The sequence below is a fragment of the Tinamus guttatus genome, unplaced genomic scaffold, assembly GCF_059628265.1.
Source record: "Tinamus guttatus ecotype Peru unplaced genomic scaffold, ASM5962826v1 Tinamus_guttatus_pri_ptg000004l, whole genome shotgun sequence".
Lineage (NCBI taxonomy): Eukaryota > Metazoa > Chordata > Aves > Tinamiformes > Tinamidae > Tinamus > Tinamus guttatus.
In genome coordinates, this window is record NW_028288538.1 from 3065419 (window position 1) to 3087899 (window position 22481).

The following is a 22481-nucleotide window of genomic DNA, read 5'->3' on the forward strand; positions in this document are numbered from 1 at the left end:
CAGATTTTTCCTGTCTGCTCCTTCTTACCCCCAGGAGCTAAGGAACTGGTTGTCCATTTTTAGCCAAACTTGACAGAGATGTTTTTCCTCACACAAGCACAGGAAAATTGAGGCTTCTGGAAAGAAAGACCTTGCAAGTGCCTCTGCGAAGAGCTGCCTCAATGGTATTAGACAGCAGAGAATCCACAGAAGGGAGCCTGCTCTCAAATACCCTCTGTTTAAGGAAGAAGCTTTAATGAAACTCTGTCAACTGTGCAAGACTGATTGGTAGGAAACCCACCTCTGGAGAAACATTGAACGACTTGTATTTATTTGACTGTTTGCTCTGAGAGACAAAAGAGCCTCTTTGGACCCCAGTTGTCGCTGCGATGTCTCTGGCTTGTTTAAGGAGGATTTGCATGTGCGAAAGCAGCACCCAGTAGGTTCCTCTGATAACCCTGTCCAAACCCTGTGGTCACATGCAGGTGTCACATGCAGAAGGGAAGGGAGATCACCTAAAGTGAGGCGAAGATCTGAAGGGAGATCACCCTTGGGCCCCAGCGAGGTGGCTGGGGAGCAGGGAGAGGGCTGAGTAACGGCCAAATTAACCCTTGGCATGATGGCATTTTCCAGGCAGAAAGCCAAAGGACTGCTCGGGAAGATGTATATAACACATGTCTGCCGTCCCCAAAGGGTGATTAACTGTTCAATAATGGCCATGAAACTTGGCTTCCTCATCATCCATTTAAAACTGCTAAAAAATAAAACGTGAGCTTCAAAGGGGGAGAGGGTTTGCTTCTTAGAAACTGTAGGGCCAAACGTAGTCTGATGGTGAGGAGGAAACCTGTCTGTGAATTGGGGACAGAGTTAAAGTTGCACATGCTGCAATAGCACCGTGGCCTAATTCTGCTTCACAAATTATCCTTGTTGATAAGAATTGCAAAACACCAAGGCCTGGCTGCGATGTTGCCCCCGCTGCTGGGGCTGCAGCCTGGTGGGCCCCTGCCTGGACACCCTGCAACTCCGCGATGCTGAACTCCGTGTAGCCGAGTGCTGCATTTGTAGGAATGTGCGGAGATAAGGGCAGAGGGAGAGGCAGGGAGCACCACGGGTGGGGTTTCTGGGAGCCTCGTGGCACAGAGATGTCCATGTAAACACTTATTTTCTCTACCAGTGTACTGCTGATTTCAAGAATTGTAGGAGCTACAAGAACGCTATGAATAGAGACTTATTTTAGTTGTGCCCCTTTTCCCCCACACTATTACACTGGTTTTTCCTCTGTAATGTTTTCTTATTTTGTGTTAGGTGGGTGAAAGGATCTACCAGAAATTCAGCAAATCTAGGACTCCTTGTCAAGCGCTTTAGAGGGAAGACATGAGGCATCAGCTTTGGCCCTTTAGCAAATGACCTGGATGCTGCTTCACTCCAGGCCAGGACTGAAGCTTTGTTTCAGACGTGTCAGGAAAAGACAGTACTGACACACGGAGTGGTGGTCTCAGACTGAGTTTTCCTCCCATTTGAATAGGTTCTTAGCCAGTCCTTTTTCTGACAACTTATTTCTCATTAGAGAGCAGACTAAGCTTTAAAAGAGAGGGAATCCAAGCAACTAAATCCCAGCTGACCTCTTGTCAAGAAAATGATTTTAAACCACTGGTCCTGGGTTTGCTCAGATTTTGCAACAGTAGAAATGGCTGGAGGCAGCTTGAAGATCTGGGTCTCAAACAGCCTCTACACATCACCCACCATACCAGGGCCTCGGTGATGGTACAGCTGACGCCGTGCGACGTTGGTTGCAAACGTCTGTAAGGGGGTGGACAAGGCCCACAAGTGAAGGTGAGGGTAATTTGTCTGAATTTAGGAAAGAGATAGATTTGGGTGAAGGAAGAGAGAAACTAATCTTGTGTGATGGCTTCTGCTTTATTCCCTCTTTTACTTTGTCTTGCTGAAGTCTGATTCTGTCTGGTGAGTGAAGTGGACCATCTACACGGATACGACCGCATTTGGTGAAGTTTTCTGAGGGGAAATCTTGGCTCATGATACTGTCAAAATCATCTTGAATTGCCCTCCTTCATTCTCTCCTCCATTTTTTTTGCTAATATGGTATATGGAAAACCTTTTTTTTCCAGTCTTATTCCACTACTTATTCCAGTCTTTTCCTAGTTTCAAACACCCCGAGTCTTAGCACTCCCCCAGTTTGTTGGGATTTAGCAGGGAAGAGCACCCAAATGTGATTCCTCCATCTCACAGCCTTTACCGCTGTCAGAACGACTTCGGACAGCTTTTGCGCAAGTGCCGCGCTGAGATCTGCCAGAGTCATTCACACTCTTTTATGGGTCTTCCTTTGAATTCATCTAAGATTTCAGCAATGAAGTTGCAGATTTTTGCAGAAGTTTAAACTTCAGGACACTTCTCTGCTCCTCAGCAGCAGTTAAAGCTGCTAACACATTGGATCTTTACTGCTTTCTAAGTCTCAGCCATGGCAGGAGCACAGGACCTGACCAAACCCCATCAAATACTTGTAGAAATCTTTCTACTGCTCGAAATTGCCCTGGACAGCTGAGGACACACAGGATCCCTCTGATCTTCTGGTGATTTGAGACAAAAGGAGGTGATTCTTATAGTAATGAAGAAGAGGATATGCAGCAAGCATGACAGAGGAACCCTCTCTCAGCTGAGGTCAATGTGATCTTTAATACTTAACCAGACGCCTGAATATTTCAGATGGTTCTATAGGCAACAAACCAGTTGCAGCTCCTGGAGAACTGGCTATAAGAAAGGCAGGAAGCCAAGTGGCACGAGGGAGCAAGTGACATGTGGCTGTGGTGGCGGTTTGGTCAACCATGTGCTGACAGAGGTGACCTTCCAGCTTTCAGCAGCCACAGGTGGGTTTTGTCAGAGTTCCTGGGACTGGGGACGCATGGAACGGTAGTAACAGCAGCACTATTTTAGTGGTACTTTCAGATCAGTGTGAGTGGGCATTGAAAGTGCTCGAATAAAGGGGGGAAAAAGGCCTTTTTGTGGGGGGGTTTTATTGCTCAAGGAGGTGTGAGGGAGGCACGCGGCCACTCCCGGAGCCGCCACGTGCGCGGCGCTTCCCGCCCAGCGGGACCGGCTCGAGCCGGATCCAACCGCCCCGGGGCGCCACCTGCCGCCCACCACGTGCGCCCCCTCCGCGCGCCACCAGCTATTTACCCCAGCGCTCGAGCGCCGCAGCCAATGGGCGGGCGCGAGGCGGTGCTTGGCGGGCCCGCGCGCCAATGAGCGCGGCGCGGGGGCGGGGCCGGGCGCCCACCGCGTCGCGCTTGTCGGCGGCGCCGAGCACTTTTTCCGAGGGCGGGGAGGGCGCAGTCCGGTCCGGGCTCCGCCGCTGCCGCACGCACCGCTCGCAGGAGCTCCCGCCGCTGCCATAAGATGTTTGACGGCTGCCTCCTGCCTCTCGCCTTGCCTTTCCTGCTGCTGCTCTGGGGCCTGGACGCCGGCACAGGTAGCGCTTCCCCTCGGCGCCGTGGCAGCCGGCGCCGCGCGGCCGCCCCCGGCGGGGGCAGGCAGCGGCTCCCGGCCGCGGCGCGAGGGGCTCCGCGCTTTTAAACTGGCTTTTTTCCCTGTGCTGCTGCTGCCGCCGCCGCTGCAGCGTTTCATGTGGAAAGCTGCTGACTGTCCTTGGCTGCCGCTTCGCCTCGCTCTGCTTTTCCCCTTCTCCCTGCAGATTTTTATTGGGGTTGGTGAAATGCGATGCTTGTGTCTGAGCTCCCTCTCTCTATATATTTTAATGATGCAAGTAGCTCAAGCGTTTGCTTTATTTCTCCCTTCCCTGCACCTTTTTGCCTGTACTGTTTATGTATGTGTACATATATATATGTGCGTGTGTATATGCACATATGTAGCCGGGGAAATAAGTGCGTTGGCTTCACTGCCTGTTGGCGCTCCTCAGCGGAGCCCTCGCCGCCCGCAGCAGGACGGGGAGGGCGGCGGGGGCGGCCGCCTGAGCCTCTTTCTGTCTCCTTGTCGCCCGCAGCCGGCGGCGCGGAGCCCGAGGTGGTGATCCCGGAGCGAGTGGCGCTGGAGAAGATCCACCTGCTGCCGCCCGGCGCGCGGCGGCGGCGGGCGCTGCCGCGGGCGCCCGGGGCGCTGCTGCTCCGCCTGCCCGTGGCCGGCGCGGAGCTCTACGTGCAGCTGCGGCGCGACACGCGCTTCCTGGCGCGCGGCTTCGCCGTGGAGCAGCGCGGCGGCGGCGGGGCGGCCCGGCGGCGGCCCGCGGAGCGGCTCTGCTACTACACGGGACACGTGCTCAACCGCAGCGACTCGTCCGCCTCGCTCAGCACCTGCGCCGGGCTGGTACTGACCTCCCCTGTCCCTGCGCGCGACGCCGCTCCTGTCAGCGAGGGGAGCGGGAAGGGGCCCTTGGGGTCTCTCCTCCCTGTGGGAGGGGATCCGCCGATCAACACCCCACCAAGGGCTTTGTGTCACTGGGGCACCCTATGGGTCCTGGGGATGATGTGGGGGAGTGTCTGTCCCCCCTTTTTGGCTTCTTTCTGGGTTTCCCAATGGCCACCTGGTTGTGCCTCTGCCTGCCTCAGGTGTGCGCAGCCGCATGGCCTGGGATCTTGGGTGGGATGCTGGCTCTGCCCTGCCTGTGTCTACAGGCACTTGCTGGGGAGCTCTGCCGCTGGGATGCCCCGTAGTCCGGCACTGTTGTGAGAACCAGTGGCCGAGCGGCTGGGAGATCCTTCTCCCAAGGTGGATGATGGGACCTCTGTGAGGAGGTAGCGTTTTTGAGCGGCTCTACTGCGCTGCCTGAGTGCTTGGGATGAGAAGTTTGAACAAGGTGGGCTGGATGCTTTAGGGAGCGGGATGGGGCTGCCCAGAGCTGTGAGGGGGCTGGATCCATGGTTCGGGCCTTGTCCTGGTGACTTTTTCTGACAAGCTGATGTTCTTGCCAGTGGGCAGCCTTTGTTGTAGATAGGTGAGAAGGGTTTAGATACTTGACACAAAAGTCAATTTGCAGTTTTTCTTGATAACTTAAGCACTTTTAATAGTCATTGAGACTTTGAGCAAAGATTTCCAGTTACTAGTCATGAGAGTCTGCTTAATTTCTCAGTGTAGGGCTACCTTCACCTTAAGTTTCTCTGAAGAAACAGTTCTTTGAGTGTTGTTATACTTAGGGCTTGAGCCTTTGCTTCAGAACCGTGTGAGGGTGCTGTGCCTCAGTTTTAAAAAAAGTGTGCATCCAAGATACAGTGAATATTTGAGTGGTACTACAAGTTGAGCTGTGTACCACCAAGGGAATTCAGAACTTAAAACTGGTATCTCTAATTCAAGCTTTAAATCACTAACGGTTCTGAACTTTTGTCACTAAAAGTGTTTTGATAATCCCCGCTCATGAACTGCTGGGCTTCTAAAGCTATCTGTTTTAGCAGAGCTGAAAAGTGCAAACAAGCAGAGAAGGAACCTTTTAAAAAGAGGAATGTAGCTGTAGGCACGGTATTAATTGCCTAAGATCAGGGAATAGAGGAGGAGGAGTGAGACAAATTGGCAATATTCCCAGTAGAAAAGTTGGAAAAGAAACAAGACTTAGTTTTTTTGTTCATTATTTTGCAAATGTGAATTACAATATTGCGATATATATTTGTTATATGAAGCCTAAACAATGACTGGATTGACATTGAGCTAGATGAGCTCAAGATCAAAAAGGAATTGATGTGAAAGCTGCTTGTTTGTGCCACTTCTTGGGGCAAAAATGAATACTGCCACATGTGTAAGTGGTAAAGAGCTCAACTCACCCTTAGCCTCTGAATTTGGTCTTGAGAGTCCTGAGAGTGATGTGGGCAGATGGGTTGAGAAGGATGTGTTCCTGCATGTCAGGATACCTCTTTTGTATTAGAGGAATCCATTCATTTACTCTTCAGATAATCAGCAGGAATGGGGAAAGGGCTAAAAGCCGATACATGATGCACGTGAGTGTGTTTAGGCTTGTAGCAACTTTGTGAGCTGAAAAATAGGGAGCAGAAAGCTGAAATTTCTTTGGAATGAACCTCAATTTAAGATGAATTTCAAATTAAGTTTTGAAATGGGTTCATTAAATTGATCTCAATTCCCGTATGGTAGACCTTATTCAGTTAAAGGGACCTTTTGCCTTCTTAAGTCTATTGCTACTACATAACACAATATGCACACAAATTTCAGTCTGATTTCAGTGTGTTTGTGGTATTTACAGTGAGTGCACTGAATTCACATACTTGAGTGGGAAGATGATTCCAGGGATCAGAGGGACGAAGAGTTTGCCTGAGATCGTGCAGAAGTCCTGATTCTGCTGTGAATGGAAGTAAAGTTGCGTGATTCCAGAGCTTCAATTGTTTGCCTCTTATTTGGTTAATTTGCAATACCCAGATCATTGCTACAGTGAGTTTTGAATTTTCAGTTTGCTTCTTAAGCTCTGTTTGCAGCAGAAAGACTAAGACTTTGCCGTCCCCAGCAGCACAGCTTTGCAGGCTAGCACTTGAATGGGAGATGTCCTGAAAACTCCAGTGCCAGAGTGTCCATAGGACTGGAGTTGGTTGCTCAGGACGTTTCATTCAGAAGAATGGACAGCTTGGAGGATAGTAATACTGTGCCCTGACCTATAACTGACTTGGACTTTGTTGTAATCGTTCCTCAGCTGTGCTCTAAATCGTGCAACAGATGATGTAAGAGAGTCAGGGCAAATGGAGTTTTAATCCCCCATACCATGGCATGAAAACTTTCTGCAGCCAGACTGCAGGCTGTGTTCTAATGGTATTAGCAGGTTTCCAGTGTAGCATCTAGAGGTTGTTTTTGTTTTTTTTAAACCCTGCTTACAGATACTTATTTTAATCAGCATGGGGTCTGTTGTAGTTTCGTGCCGCACCTTGTGTTTGAATTGAGAAGGATGCCCACGCTGTTCTAGCTGCATCAGACCATAATGCATTTGCCTAGTGGCTTGTCTGCACAGTTAAAAGGACCTTCCAACTCTTCCATTGTTCTTGACACTGTGGGAATTGTGGTACAGGTAAGAGGTACTACATTCAACTCTGTGGTGCCCTATCCCATCTAGGGAATGCTGTTGTATAAACATATCCTGACTGCAGCACAGGAATTAGCTTCATCTCCTGGTGTTGGGGAGACAGAGGCAGGAGAATAGTTCTGGGACTCATGTGGTCAGTGGTACAACACAGTACATATTACAAGAAACCACCTCCCGTGTCAAAAATTGTGGACTAGGGCACCTGCTGATAACACTTCCTCTGTGATCTGGTCTCAGACTGAGAGTATGTTCGTCTGCACATGGAAATTCCAGGTCAATTGGTGCTCTTCAGACTTATTTCCACATTGCCCTCAGGTGTAGTGCATGTGATGCCACACTTGCCTTTTGTCTGCTCCTCTCTGTGTGCTGCTTTTGTCCTGCAGCAAAATTCACCAGAGTGGTGTTACCTGCTGTAGTGCTTTTTCATATGAAACCAGTAAACCATAGTATAGGAGGTCCTTTCAGCACCTGATACTTGTTTTGATTGCAGCTGTGCTTGCTCTGAGACCTACAATGCTAATTAATCTTCAGGTCTCATGATAAGGGAAATAGGCAGGGTGCTGTGCTGTGTTTCTTTCACTTATTCCTTGGGTGTATGTTACAAAAGGCTCAAGCTGTTCCTAGTGTGTGAGACTTCATCTCATCTTTTTTTTTTTTTTTTTTTTTTCTCTCTCTCCATTTTCTTCTGTTGGAGTCACTGAAGTGCTGCAGCCGGGATGTAGCTGTGTATTTGGTTGTTAACAAGCTTAAATGCGCTGAAAGTATTTATGTTTGTAAGTGACTGCCCAGGAATTGGATGCCTAAGTGTTGTTTGGATCCAGTATGGAAGGCCAGTCAGGGCAAAGAGAACTCGGTGCTTGGGATTGGTGAGTTTTGGAGGCATCTTCCTTTCCTCATTGACTTCCAAGCAACATTAGTTGCCTGGTTTAAAATGTGTGGCAGAAGCTAGGTGATCTGGGTCCCTGCCTGACAGTAGGAAGTGTTCTGGGTGTGCAACAGGGCAGCGTTCCCTTTGGGTGTCTGCAAAAGTGTCTGCTTTTATGGAAAGCAGAGCAGTGCTGGCATGCTAGGCATGATGATAGGATTTCCCCTGAGGAAACCTGCAGCTCTGCCACATTCCCTTTCCTCAGAGAGGAGCTGCTTCACATTGATCTGTATCTACTTCAGGAGTTGAAAAGCTAAAACCTCTGAAAATTGCTGTAGTAGGTGCAGGGTTTCTTTTGCGCTAGGATTTTATTTCCCGGTGGGGCTGGGATTTGCCCTCTGCAAAAGGGAGTGTGTCGTGCGTGTTTAGCAGCCTAGAATGCAGGGCCAGGCCAGGACAGTGGGGCAGCCAGATCATGTTGGGCATGCTCTGTGTTCATAATCGAGTGTAAAGCTCTTGTTTTAAATTTGCTTAGATTATATTTGTAAATAACTAAGAGCTGAAATATGGAGACCAAGAATGACAGGACTAAAAACCATATGAGGCTTACTTAAAAATATTCTTGTGTCCATTTTTGTTCTTTAAATACTAGCTTCATGTTAACTTTGAAGAAATGGTTAAATTAAGATTCACAGCGTAACAACTGAGAAATTGAGAAGATGGAATTTGTCAGATGCTTAAAACTGTTCTTTTCTGCGTGTTCATGTGCATGTAACTAATGAACACTTACAAGTAGAGAAAAGTCTGTTAAAGATTCAGCATTTTACAGATCTTGTTCAAAGATGTTGTGAAAATAAAAAGGGCTGGAAAAACAACGTAAATGCTGGAGAGTGTTAACACGTGGGAAAGCACGTGCAGTCCTGAAGCTCCAGAGTTTGGTTTCTGTCCTGAACTAGCCCTTGAGCTGTTGCAGCCCCACCAGCACTAGCAGGATACAGAGACAGGATAGTGAAGCCAGTGAAGCAGGAGGATAATGCCACCATAATTTCAGTAAGACAATGTTAGGGCGTTTTCCTTTTGTCATGTGTCTTGAAGAGCTTTGGTGGGAAGGAAGGGAATGCATAGAGTGAGTGAGCCCCTGGTAGCTGACAGTAGGCTAGGGAATGAGCAGGTGTTTTCTTGTATGAGTGACCAATGCCCATATGAAACTCAGGAACAAAGAAAACGGTGATTGTACATGAGAATATCTCGGAGGTTTGGAGAACAGGACCTGTTCTGCTAGTGAGTAATGTCAAGTTGATGTTTAAATTGAAGAGAATATAAGAGAGGCAGCCATTGTGAGCACAGTGGTGAAGGGGGCTGCGGTGGGGAGTGTGGTGGTGGTTTATTTGCCCTGACCTGTTGGTTTGATTGCCAGCCTGCTCTTTGAAGCTGAAATCATTCTGGTCTTTGCTGTTAGTTAAATGGAGTCACTCTGTCAGCTCTTATGTCCTCTCATACTAATAGCAAAATCCAAGTTATGTTAGTGATACAGGTGACTGAATTCCTAAGCCCTCCTGAATGTCTGTGCTCTGGGTAACTCCTGTGTCAGGTGCTGTGGGAGGGCAGCCCACTTGCCTTGCAGGACTTACAGCAGTGCTGGTGGCCAGTGCAGTGTCCTGTCTTGCTCATGTAAGCCCTTGAAGCAAAAGAAGGACTAGAGGGAGTCGACCAGCTTTTGATTCTTATCTCCCCAGGCAACCTTAAATTGGCAGATCCAAAGTGTTTTATTTAATTGGAATGATTTCCATGGACATGGGAAAATAGCTCTGGCAGTTATGTGGTCTTCTGTTTTACTTATCTTCAGAAACCAGCTTTTTGCAATCCCTGAACGTGAGCTAGACAGGAGAAGGAAAAGTTAAAGTGCCTTTTTTTGACTCCTGATGTCTGATATCTCATGTGCAGTATCTGGTATTTGATGGACTTGAGAGAGGCAGTATGAGAAATGTATTTCTTGCAGAAAAAGCAAAATAATGAACAGAATCAGTTGGTATTCAGCTTAGTAAGTCAAAAATATCTCAGCTGGACCAACAGCTTCAGAACTCGATTGGCAAGTCTGTGGAAAATTGTAACTTCCTAGGAATATTTTACAGGCTCACTCCTGCAAATCTTTCCTCTTCCAAGCTCTAGTTGGCTTGTCAGATTAAACTTCAGATTGCTTCTTAACCTATTCCAGGGTAAAGACACATGGCTCTTTCCCTCCATAGGTTTCACAATTCCAAAGCAAATGTGAAACATAAGTCCTTTCCAATGGTTTAAATTATTTTCACACTTGATGCCAGAAAGTTGGGATAATGTTGGGTGGTGATGAAACCAATGACTTCTTACATATTTTTGGCACAAGCAAAAATGGTTGGCAATAGTTCAGGAGCTCTGGTGTGGCTTTTAGTACCATGGCACCAGATTTACAACCCTTCTCCTAGATAATTAAAATCTATATTAAAAAAGGGGGCCGGGGCTACCTCCCAGCTGGAAGACTGGAACGAGGAGGGGAAATAGTGGAGAACATCATAAAGGAGGCTGGAAGAATAAGTCATTAGTGTGTGTGTGTGTGTGGTTTTTTGTTTGTTTGTTTTCTCTCCCCTCTCCTGTCACCAGAACAATTCTGGCAAAGCCCAACATGGACTTAGTGAAGGAAGGGGTAGCCCCTTTGGAAACCTTGGAGAAGAGTACGTCTTTTGAAACTGCTATGCGTGCTGTAGGACCAAGAAATAATATCAATTTTGTTCATAAACTACACCTCCCAGAAGGGCTGCCAAGATGTTAATCAGTATTGTCTCAAGGGCAAGGTTGCTTTCTAAAGGCCACAAAAGTGATTGGTCTTGTCCCTCTTGGCACAGGGCAGTAATTGTTATCACCTTGCTCTGCGTGCGTGGCAGATTGAGACATGGAGGTTTCAGGCATAAACCTTTTCAAAAGGAGTGGCAGTATCTGAGAGGTCCTGCTTTCCTTGAATGCTGTTCATCTTTTAAGGTTTTCAAAAAACAAGTGCACTCATTTCTGCTAGCAGAAATTCCCCTTGTTGGAAATACTAGGCCAAAGGGATTTCCTGGGTGTACGTGAGGACTGAATTTGGCAGGGAGGTGTGGAAATGTACAATTTACAGTATGTATGTAACATATATTATAAATCGTATTAGTGTAGTCAGCTGTTGAATATATAGTATTTGCATGTACGTGCAGAGCACTTATTTGGATGGCTGCCTGGCTGGCACAGAATGTGATTGGGGCGGGGGTGCGCTCGTGTCTCCCCACGTATAGAATGGGTGTTACGGGCACCTAACCTAGTAGGAGCTCTTTGTAAGCACCTTTATCAGGTGCACCAAATGTGTGATCTGATTTGCTCTTGCAGGCTGAATGAAGTTGCCTGCCTGTTGCCAGCAGAAGTTGGATCACACCTAGGGAATTCTTTCAAGGCACTATATGGCAAAGAACTGTATTTCAAAGACTCTTAATTGCAATAAAAGTAATGATAGGAATAAGTACAATGAAAAATAAGTTAAAAAATCTCATTGTACGTACTTGTTTTTTCAGTGTATTACAATCTCAGTGTTGATTACTAAACCTGGAAGCTCTGTTAAGTCTTAGTGTGGGCTTTTTTTAATTAATTTTATTTCATTTTATTTTGCTTTAACTCTTTTCCTTTTGTGCTAGTGCTCTAGGTGTGTCCCTACTGGAGCAGAGGGGTTGGACTAGATGATCTCTAGAGGTCGCTTCCAACCTTAACCATTCTGTGATTCTGTGAAAAGGAGTGGAAAAGGCATAGGAGAATCTGAAAAAATCTGAGATGCAAACAGAAGAGGGTTCTCCTGGGGCAGAAGCTGCTTTCCAGAGATGTTCTTGCCAGCCCTGGTGTAAGGTCTGGATTTGGTGCAAGAGAGGCAGGGTTTTAGCACTCTGACCTGTAGCCTGTGGAGGCTACTGATACTTATTGGTGTCTTTGCCTTGCTTGTATTACTTATTCTAGGGATTATGCAAGAACTCTTAACTAGGAAGTTGCAACAGCCAATTCCTTGCTTGACTAGTGAACCCCAACCCTTGACGTGCAGGGAGACCACTGCTTACTATGTAGTCCTTGCTGTAATGAAGGAAAAGGCATCTGATACCCATGCCAAGAAAATGTGTCTGGGTCTGCAAGTCTAGAGTTGCAGCATCACTTCATTTCAGCTAGCACTGTCCACAAGAGCAACAATCCCTGCCCTTCAGTGCTAGTTCAATGCAGTTCTAGCTGGGAATTAAAGTGATTGAGAGTCTTCCTCTTAATAGGCTTTCTTTGTCTCATAAGACAGATATTTATGCTCCTGGCTAGGCTGATGCTCCAATTTGGGAGAGGAAAGATAGGAAAGAGAAAGGATAGGTGATGACAAGGGGCCGTTTGCTGGAGGGTAGGGGGATGTTTCTAAACAGTGCTATCATAGAAAAAATAAATATGAGAAACAGATGAAGTTATTTTTGTATTATGCAGACTGAATGGGGATATAACCACCCTTCCGCACACTGTAAAGGATGGTTGCGATAAAATGGTCTGGGTTTATTTTGGATGATAGAGAAGGTAAGGATGCAAAACTCTGATTTTTTTTTTTTTTCTTTCTTCTCTCCCCCTTCCCCTACCCTCGTTTGTTTTTAACTTTGTGGACAGGTTGGCTACATCCAGATAGGACCAGAGCACATGCTAATACAACCAGTAAATGTGTCGGAGACCTCCTTTAGTGGAAAGGAACACTTCATCAGGCGCCGACGATCTGCAAGGTCAAGTCATCCCATGAAGTTGCAAGTTCCTGATGAGCACTGCAAGGTTGTAGCAGGTGAGTTTAAGGTGGTACAAGAGAAGAACCTGAGTATGCAGTTACAGCTTTAACTGTTTTCTGACAGCTGTGTCTGTTTTCAACTCAAGCATTTGAGCAGCTAGAGGTAATGAGAAATGGCAAGTGCTGATGAACCCTTTTGCTGCTTCATGCAGAAGCAGCCACATCATGAATATAAAAATAATCAGGACATTGCTGTAAAAGAGCAGTTTGAGAGAAGTGTCATGCTGAGTCAAAGTAAACGTTTGCTTAGCAAAGCTACATGACTGTTGCTTTGAAAAGGAGTTCACAATATTTCTAGCAAAGCCTTGAGCATCTGACCTGAGGTTGGTTTGAGCAATGCTCTTCTCAACTTTGGCTGGAGTTATGCACTATGCAGAGAATTCTTGGTGGATAAGGCGGTGGTCCTTGCATGTCTGAATTAAGAAAGCACCACTTCTGATTAAAGTATTATTTGTGGCTTTAGATCCAGAGATCCAGCTCATCGTAAGGTGAGAAGATAACTGGCTGGGTACAGAGATGCACAGTTCCTATTGTAACACAATCTACCGTCCTTTTCTGTTTCTCACATGTTGCTGTTTTTAGTTCTGTCTTACAGAGCACTATCCATAATAGTACATTGAGATATTCAATCAGCTTGGCAGACTTTGCATTTTTGTTTTTATTGCTTTTTTACGGGCTTATGGATTTGAAACTTCCCACTGTTGTTTGAACAAGGTTATATTTTAACAAGAAACTGGGTTTTTTTTTTTTTTTCAACTTGGTGTTTGGCTCATCAAACTTATGCCCTCACCCTTATATTGTAGGGCTAGTTGATTCTGTGAGCAGTGTTTTAAACTTTGGTTCTTCTCTCTGTGTCCCTCCCTCCCTTCCTCTCTGTCTCATATCTTGTTGTAGAAGGAATGAGCCCATAGGGATCTCCAGTGAAAGCCCAAGACCTTCAAGGTTCCTATGAGAGCTGTAAACTCAGCTTTGAGGTCTGTGAATCCAAAATGTGATAACAATTCACACAGGCAATTTAGCTAGATTGAAGCTAGCTTGATGATTTTGGAAGAGCAGCAGCTGTAACAGCATGGAGCCTGTGTGAGCAGGGCAATAGTGCCCAGTGCTCAGCCCACGCTGTTATTCCAGCTGTGGATGCAGGTGACTGAAATGCACGTGTGTGTCTTGTGTGTATGAAGTTGTTCTGGACTGAATGACTCAATGATGTTTCTCTAGTATAACAAGAATTGGGTGATGAACCACCTCTGTGAGGAAAGGCAGTGACTTGAATTTTAACCTTGTGGCTGGCAGTTACAGGTAAAAGTTCTCTAATGCTCCTGACTGAGCTTTCAGTATCATGCTGGCATGCCTTGTCTCAGTTTCCTGGGCTAGTAACCCTGTGGGTTGCTGTGGCTATAAAAGGTGCTAGAGGCCTGTCCCAAATAGTCTTGAGGTGTAACCCAGTGAAACTGTATTAAAAATGTCATTAAAAAAAACACACAGGTGTAGATCTGACTGCTAAGTCTTACTGCCCCATTGGAATGGGAGGCTGGTAGTATGGGGTTCTGTTCTCTGGTGACAGCCCTCCTGACAGTATTTTTTGTTCGTCTTCCTCCTTCCTTTAATCTGTTGTGTTCACAATCCATGGCTAACCTGAGGAACTGGAGTTCCTTGCTACAAGCCAAGCTATTGAATTTCTTATGTGTGTTGGGCTAAGAGTGTGCATGCATGCACCTGCACACCTCTACCATAGCTTAGCTTGGGAAACGAAAGTTGGCCATGGGCTGAGGCAACGTAGCCTGATGCAAAACTCATCTGAGGCTGGTAGAAAGACTTCTGTTGGTTTGCTGGTCTCTGCGTCTTGCTCTGTGACAGGATTTTCTTTCCACATAATCTTAGCATCTAACTGGGGGCACTGAACGAAGAGGGGAGTTGAGGACGCATGCTTTTCCACCAAGTATTTTGTGAGCCTGTGTTAGCTTTTTAGTCCTCATGTCAGGACTTAAGTAAGGAAAATCTTGGATCTGTGTGATCCCCCTGTGCTGGGTCACACAAAAGCCTATGAAAGGTCCAGGAACAGGCTTGGATCCCTTGGGTGCTGCTCTCTTGTGTTGCCCATAGCCTGGCTGTGCTAGCAAGGGAGCAAAGTGTGGGGCTGCTGCACTGTGGGGAGCCCTTCTCGCCTGTACAAACAGCACAGCTTCAAGTAGCCATGTCATAAAATAATGAAATTGCTCCTGGGCTTTGCCACTGAAAGGCAGACTCCTGAGTGTTTTCCATTGTTGCAGGAAAGAAATGTAAGTCGTGGCTGTTAATAGGCTTAGCACATTAATGACCTAATTGACTCCTGTCTGGTTTGGATTAACTCTTGTGCACAAGGAGTTTAGAAACAAAGAAATTAATCCTCTCTGACACACAAAAGGTCCATTTCTAATGAAATTGCACAGCAGTGGTGATGCAGGGGCTTGCTTCCAGCATTATTTCTGGGAAAAGGTCTCTTTACTGTCCTACTACCCACTATCAGCAGAGTAAAGGACTAGTCAGATTTCTGTTACAGATTCAGTTTGTTTTAGTGGCTTGTAATTCAGCTAACTCGGGCTAAAACTTGACAGGAAAGAATGGAGGTTATAACTAATTAAAGAATATGTTCATATACTAGAAAGTTTAGGTACACAGAGGTATGGTGGCAAATACATATACAAACATTCATGTATGTCTAAATAGAATAGTGTTTTTCAAACCCCTTAAGTTGCTGTGCTTAGTTAAGGATAGGGAAATTCCTATTTTTTCTAGAATTTTTTGAGAACCACCTTTAAAAATATTTTTCCCTTGAAATTTAAGTCATTTCTACTTGTCATGATTTGGAATTATTTGTGATTCTAAAATATAAGCCATGAGGTGCTGAGGCTTTTCATAAGTTGTTGATCACATGAGTATAAAAATGATGTTAGCAGAGGTTGGTGACAGACTTTCACTGGCAGTTACTGTAGTCCTTTGAACAAACTTAATTGATTTAAAAAAAAAAAAAAAAAGGGGCAGGGGTAGACAATGAAGTCATGACTGATATGTGTATTTGAGGGGAGGAAGGAAGCATTTTAGGAGAGTAAAATGGCCTTATTTAATCTGCAAGTTCCATGTGTCAGTGCTGTTGAGTGCGTATGGAGCACAGCTTCTTAAGAGTGTCACTCTTGCCTCCCCTGAAAGTGTAGTTCTTTCCTCACATATCCAAGCCATGGGCAAGGAAAGCAGAGTCAAGCATTTCCCCTGGACTAGGTGTTGCCTACAGCATATTGGTTCAATAAGCTTAGTTTAAAAATCTCTCTAACAACTCCTTTAGTCTGAGCAGCATAATGTTTTACAGTGATAGAAGTCGTTTTTTAAAACTGCAGGCTAACTTTGTGGGAGTAAAGTTCTTCCTGAAATAATCTGTATAAGAGGATTAATCTAGCTGGAGTCAGGGGAGTGGGAAATGACTTAGTCTCTGCTGAAGGTGCCTACTAATGGGTTAAAACATCCCAGGTCTGTGGATTCTGGACTGATGTTTTAATTTCTCTTGTTTAAATTCTAAAGTGCTCCAGCAGCAAAGGATAGATCCCATCATCGTGGGCCAGGTGCTGTTGTTAGTCATATGATATGTGTATATGTGCTATTTTTATCACCTGTCATCCAGCAGGAGAAAGAACTCAAGTCACAATGCGCATTTCTGCTCAGACATGAATGTGAGCCTCTGTGAAGCAAACAGAAAACCCATTAAAAGGCTTCCAGGTGCACATGCTGGGAGAGGGAAGGAGGGGAAGGCTGAGTTTTTCATTTGCTCTGAAGCCTGGTGTCAGTAGAAACATGGGAAATAGCTTCACACCAGTGATGTGAAACTTCAGTTCTTATCGCTAGACACTGGGCTGCATCGGGGACAGGCGCCTCCTATTATGTTACTCTTCTGGTGTGTTAGAAAACTAAACAACTGAGACTGCTTCCTTCTCAAAGGTTCTGAACTAATGGTACTTTTGCAGAGGATGATGTTGTAGGGAATTTTGTCTTTGGTTTTTAGCAAGATTTACATAAGAATTTCCATGCAGGTTAGCCAAGTCAGGTTCAAGGCAGGTTTCTGCGTTAATGCACCCTCCATCTTTATTGTGCCCCTAGGTTTGCCACAGACCTCCAGACACAGAATTCCAATTCCTTCTCAGGACCAAGAAGCTCCTGTGAGACTGACTTCTTGATAGTATCTGCTCTTGTCACCGTTCTCTGATGCAGCAGGAATAGCTCTGAGCAGACGGGAAACAGGCGGGCTGGGGAGAAGGGCAGCTGGGGAGCTCTCCTTTCCTAAATCCTTGTACTCGAGGTTGGGGATAAAGAGGGAAGAAAAAAATCTTTCATGGCCCTGCCTCTGTGTGATTTCTGACCACAGTTAGTTTACCAGAGCACATGTATTTCCCAGGCAGAATATCTGCGCTTCTCCATTTCTTCATGCTCACGATAAAAATTTTTCATTGTATAAGCACTTAGTAAGTTTCTATTACTTGTGTTCAGTGCAGTTTGAATAAATATCTGCTTAATTTCAGTGTTATGAAATGTACCCACAAATGCTGTACAATGTATGAAGTTGTTTCCAAACAATAGCCTCTACATCCCCAGCCACAGTAAGTTGATACAGTTTTGTTGGCTGTCGTGGAACAACAGTAGTTGAACATCAGGTGAGACCCAGCTGTATATTTTATATCATATACAATCAAGATTTATGGATGGGAAAAGATTTTTAGTATTTCTTCCGGGGAGAGGCAAGGGGGATATCAGTTTTGCAAAGACAGAATCAAACCATATTATGAAAGCACGGATATCTCTAGTAATTATGTCCAAAAAAAAAAAAAAAAAAAAAAAAAACAACTTTGGAAAAAGTGAAGTTCTTTAACTTTTCCAAAGATCTCGAGCGATGCATTGAAGTCCCCTTACATAGAGAGGATTTGATATAAAATACAGTCCAGGAGCATGAAAGAGCAGCTTGTCTTTGGGGGGGAAACTTAATATTTCATGTTTGTGATACAGACAACATAAATCACTCCTAAATGTGAAACCTGCTTTTGCCTTAAAGCCTGTTTGTCAGATTAAATGAACCAGTTTTCATTTAGTGCAGATGTGCTACATGAGAGAACTAAATGGGGGTGGCGGAGGAACAGGGACATCAACATTTTAATCTGCACAATAACAGTGTATTACTTCTGTCTAGATTTTCTGCAACTTGGTTTAACAATTGATTAAAACTAGTAGTATTCTAAACAAGTGTGAAAATGCAGGTATCAAACAAAGGGAACTTTTTCCCCAAACAATATAAATTCTAAACACATGTTATTCTACATTGCAATTCTCCATTTTTAATCACTGTCTCTTAGCTGTATTTTCTCTACAGGTTTGACTTGGCCTGAAATAGCAGCTGTTAGGCCAAAAAAAGTGTTCACCAAAAATAGATGTAATGCAACCTGTACTAGACCATATTAGGAAGCATTTGTTGAAGAATTAAAGTAAGGATTTCAGCAATACGCTATGCAGAGGATGAAATGGCATTGAGGGTTTTCAAACAAAGGTATCTGCTGTTTGGGAATCGGGTCCTTCAGAACGTGACACATGGGAACATGTCCCACTTGGGTGGATAAGTCCCTTGGTTTCTCCAGGTCCCCGGTCTTCCAAATGGGTGGTCTGGATTTTCCCTGTGTGTGATGGTCTCCTTATGGCTGGTGCACAGCAGCCTTTTGGAGCAGTCGCTGTTCTGATATGTCCCTTTGCATGACATGTAGCAAGGGAAGTTTTATTGTTTTTGTGCTCTGGATGAGGCTCTGCTTAGAGTGAGTTCTTGTTTTAGGTGATGGAGGGCCTGCACTTTGTAGTACAGATGGTTCAAGAGATGACAAAGCTTGAAACCCTGCAGACAAGTTGATCCAATGAGCTAATGAAGATCATAGTGACTGCTTGTGATATCCTACCATTCCATATGTCTATAAAGGCAAAGACCTGATGCACTAGGGTGTTGCTCGGATGTCTTTTGCAGAAGAACAAGACTTTAACTGATGTCACAGACCACTTTGGTCTGTCACAGTCTTCGTGAGAAAATCTCTAGTTCTCTGAGATGGAGCACAGAGTTCAGAGCTTCTGTATCAAATTTTTGTGGGCTGCTTGATTTCCCCCAGAGAAGTAGGGTGATATGACTGTGTCTGTCATGTATGAATAGAAAGTTTGACATGGTTGGAAGATGACCACATAAAAATACCTAGGAGTTGGATTGGGAGCTATGATTATTCTGCAGCATAATGATATTTCCTACTGGTTGATGCATAGTTTTGTCTGCAATGCTGGTCGGAGAGTAATGGGGATATTTCATTGGACAAGGCCTTAGACAAGAGAGTGTCTATACTCTGTGTCTGTGGTCAGCTCTGATTTGAATGAGAAATCATTTTTGCTTTCTAAACCTTAGACTGCCAGGTGGTACCAGCTAGCTGTGGTAAATCTGAAAAGTGCCAGTTCTTCAATGGAAGTAAATCTCGGAACAAGTTTGTGCTGTGTCCTGGCAGAGATGAAGGGGGCTCCAGTTTCCTGTGGCTGGAAGTAGTGGGAAGTGCTGGCTGTGGCAGCAAGTTCAGCTGTGTCTGTTCATTCTGGGCTTCCTTCTTCAGTCATTGCTGGTGTCTGCTGAGGTGGATGCTGCAGGAAAGGTTCCAAGGAAGTAACTCGTTGGGGCAAGGTCCCTGGAGCTGAAGTGTGATTTATTTCTTTCTTTTCTTCAGGAGATCAGTGGTTTGAAAAGAACCTCTGTTATATGGATCAGAACTGCAGCTGCAGAGCAACCAATGCACAGAGTTTTGAGTGTGAAGCCCCCAGGCGCCAGTGAAGGGACGATACTAGTGAAGTCCATGAGTTTTGAATTTGGCCCTGTCATGTGCTAGGAAGCCTCTGGTGGTCTTGCAGCTCTGAGCTATCCCATGATCTGTGATTGCTCCTTTATCTCCTGCTCTAGCACCTCTCCTTCAGCAGGCTGGCTTCTGCAGCAAATATTTTGCTCATGAAGTTGCAGAGTTCTGATTCTTTCCCCATCAACCTTACTCAGAACCATGAGCAGCTCCGGCCTGAGGCTGAGCAGACAGGCATGCTGAGTTGGAGGGTTTCAAATGGAAGAAACAAATTGATTTAATTGTAGCATATTTCTCTTGGTGAATCTTCAGAAAGTATGTACCCTGTTCTGTGTTTCATATTCTTACTTGCTGTGCTTATTCTGTCTATGAAACAAACCTGCTTTTGTTCTGTTGAGAACTTGCTTTTCCTCTCGTCTTGGTATGTCCGTGTAGCCAATAACTTGTCTTCTGTTTCACTCCATGGACTCTACTTTGCACCTTCTAATTCTGTGTAAATGGACTTAGCTTTGAAATTAAGTAATAGTGTTAGATTTGAAAACTTCTGTTTGAAATGAGTTCATCATCACCTCTGACTTCGACTTCAAGGTTAACTAGCAAGTCCCCCAGCATGTGCCTCAACAAGAAGCAAGAAATTTGTTTCTTTAGTTTCTAAGTTTGGTTTCTGTGTGCAGGAGCCCTTTTCCCATCCCAAAGCTATCTCTTAATTTGGAGAGAGAATGATTTGTGTTTTTAAGTGAAGCTAATAAAACCCACCTAGTGTGAGTGCCAGGAAGGGCTCTCTGCTCCTGAGGCATAGAGACAAATGATACTAGCTGCTTGTGCTGCTTGCACATCCTCACCTTCTTCCTGTGGCATGGAAATAACGGCCCACAGGAGGATGGAGAGGTGGCTTAGAGGTTGTGGGGACCTCAATGGGTTGCTACAAGGGTCATGGGCGAAGGGAGCTGGCAGGGACCTACCAGAGGAAGAACTGGGAAGGATTTTTAGAGCAGGAGTAGGAAAGGACTTCTAGGAAGAGATAGGGCCTTGCACAAGGGACTGCCATGTTGCCTTTATTTGTGTCTTTTGTTGAAGTGCATCCAGACACTCTCTGGGTTTAAATGGAGTGAGGTAGCTAAAATTACAAGGAGGAAGATTAAGGAGGAAAAAAAAAGTTGAGAGTTGAGAGCTACGAGAGGAGGTTTCTTTCTAGACGTGTCTGGGAAATATGTTGGAAAGGAGGCAGAAGTAGGAAAGGACTCGGCAGTTGCGGGGAGAACGTGCCAAAAAGCAGTGTTTGACAGGGCTTTCGGTGTGTAATAGGAAAAGGTCATTTGGGGCGGTTGCTTTGGAATTGCCTGTGTGTTAGGTTGCCATTAAAAGCACTGAACATAAGGAGCTCTCTGCTGAGGGTTCAGAGTTGTATTATGCTTATGACAGGAGTAGAGACTGTTTCTGCCATCTTAAGGAAGCACTGAGAGCCTGCTGGACAGCAGAAGGTTCGTCACTCTGTAGGTGACTAAGGAAAAAATAAGAGCCTGTGACTAAAAGCTTATGAGCTTGTGCAATGTTGCATGCATTTTCGTGCTGAGTGTCCAGGGGTGTATTGCCCTTCTTTTGGCACCTGGTAGTCCTGAATTTTGTGGAATTTCTGGCGTGGGAGAGTATGTAGCACACTGTCAAAGTGGCTGGTGAAAGAGTAATGTCCCTTGTGCCTAGTCACTCTCTGCATATACATGCTATGTTATAGGCTGACTTGTTTCAGCTCATATTTCACATGAATCTGTCCGAGTTCTTAAGTCAGGAACACCTGACTCCTAAGCTAGTGTGCAGTTTGGTTATGTATGCTCCCTGCAATGTAAACTTTTTTGACAGCCTCCTGCCTATGTTTTATGGCCTCTCGTGCCTTCACACTAACACTTAACATCTGCACCACAAAATTCGTAACATCAGTTTGTTCAAATAAAGAATCCACCAAGCATTTAATCCTTGTTTTAATGGCTGATGTTTATTTTAGTTCGGAGTTTCATGTACTCATGGAGGGATTCTCTGCCCATAGGCCATAAATCACACAGGGCAGGAATGAGACTCCTCTGTACTGGCCTGTTCCTGAAGTGAGGCTCTAAGAGAGGTCCCTCTTTGCTGATGCTTACATAAAGTTGACTCAGTTGCATCAGTCATGAGATGCAGATACATTTGATCTGGAATTCTACCCCTGATTTCTAGTCTTCTGCTACTTTCACATATGCCTGTGAGGTGGGAAGTGTGTATTTTGTTCTGTTTGTAATTGCTTATCCATTCAATTGGGTAGTTGCGTGTTTCCATCATTTGCTTGATTTTGCTGCAAAATTGGTTGCATGAAGTAGGAAAATTCAAATAGAGACAGCTTGAAGGTAGCTCTTTGCAAGAACAAAATAGACAAAAGGGGTTTTAGAAGGCGTGCATCTGTAAAGATTACCTTATAGGGGAGATACAAACCTAAAAAGGCAGAACAACAAAAAAGGACCTGCAGTCCATCAGCTATGTTGCTTTGCTGCCTTAGTGCATCACCAGTGACCAGCTGAGCTCTTTGTAGGCTCCCTTGAGTGCATTACACACTGCCTGTTTTAAGTGCTTGGTAAGCTTGCCCTCAGTCCTCACGTTCTGCAAGTGTAAGAGTCCAGATTCTCAAAGTTAGATCACTTTGGCTGTGTTTCTACGCCAGCCTGTGGGGTGGTAGTTTTCCACATACAACCTCTAATCCCCACCACTCTGTGGAAAGCAGCCAGTCCACAACTTCAAGGAAGACTCAGGGAGGGATGGGGGCGGGAGACTTTGTGCAAACCAAGACTACCCAGAAGTTTGCCAAGGTCCCTCTGCACTGCTGCTGTCCAGAAATCACACCTTCCAGAGCTC

The 22481-nt window shown here is 45.3% G+C and overlaps 1 protein-coding gene across 1 annotated transcript in view; it reads left to right on the forward strand.

Moving 5' to 3' along the window:
- Positions 1-3849: 3849 nt before the first annotated feature.
- ADAMTS17 (ADAM metallopeptidase with thrombospondin type 1 motif 17) overlaps positions 3850-22481 on the forward strand; it is a 166718-nt gene continuing 148086 nt past the window's right edge. The window contains exons 1-2 of the mRNA XM_088527984.1: positions 3850-4314; positions 12552-12726. Coding sequence (XP_088384110.1) covers positions 3850-4314; positions 12552-12726 — 640 coding nt within the window. The remainder of the gene's footprint in view (positions 4315-12551; positions 12727-22481) is intronic.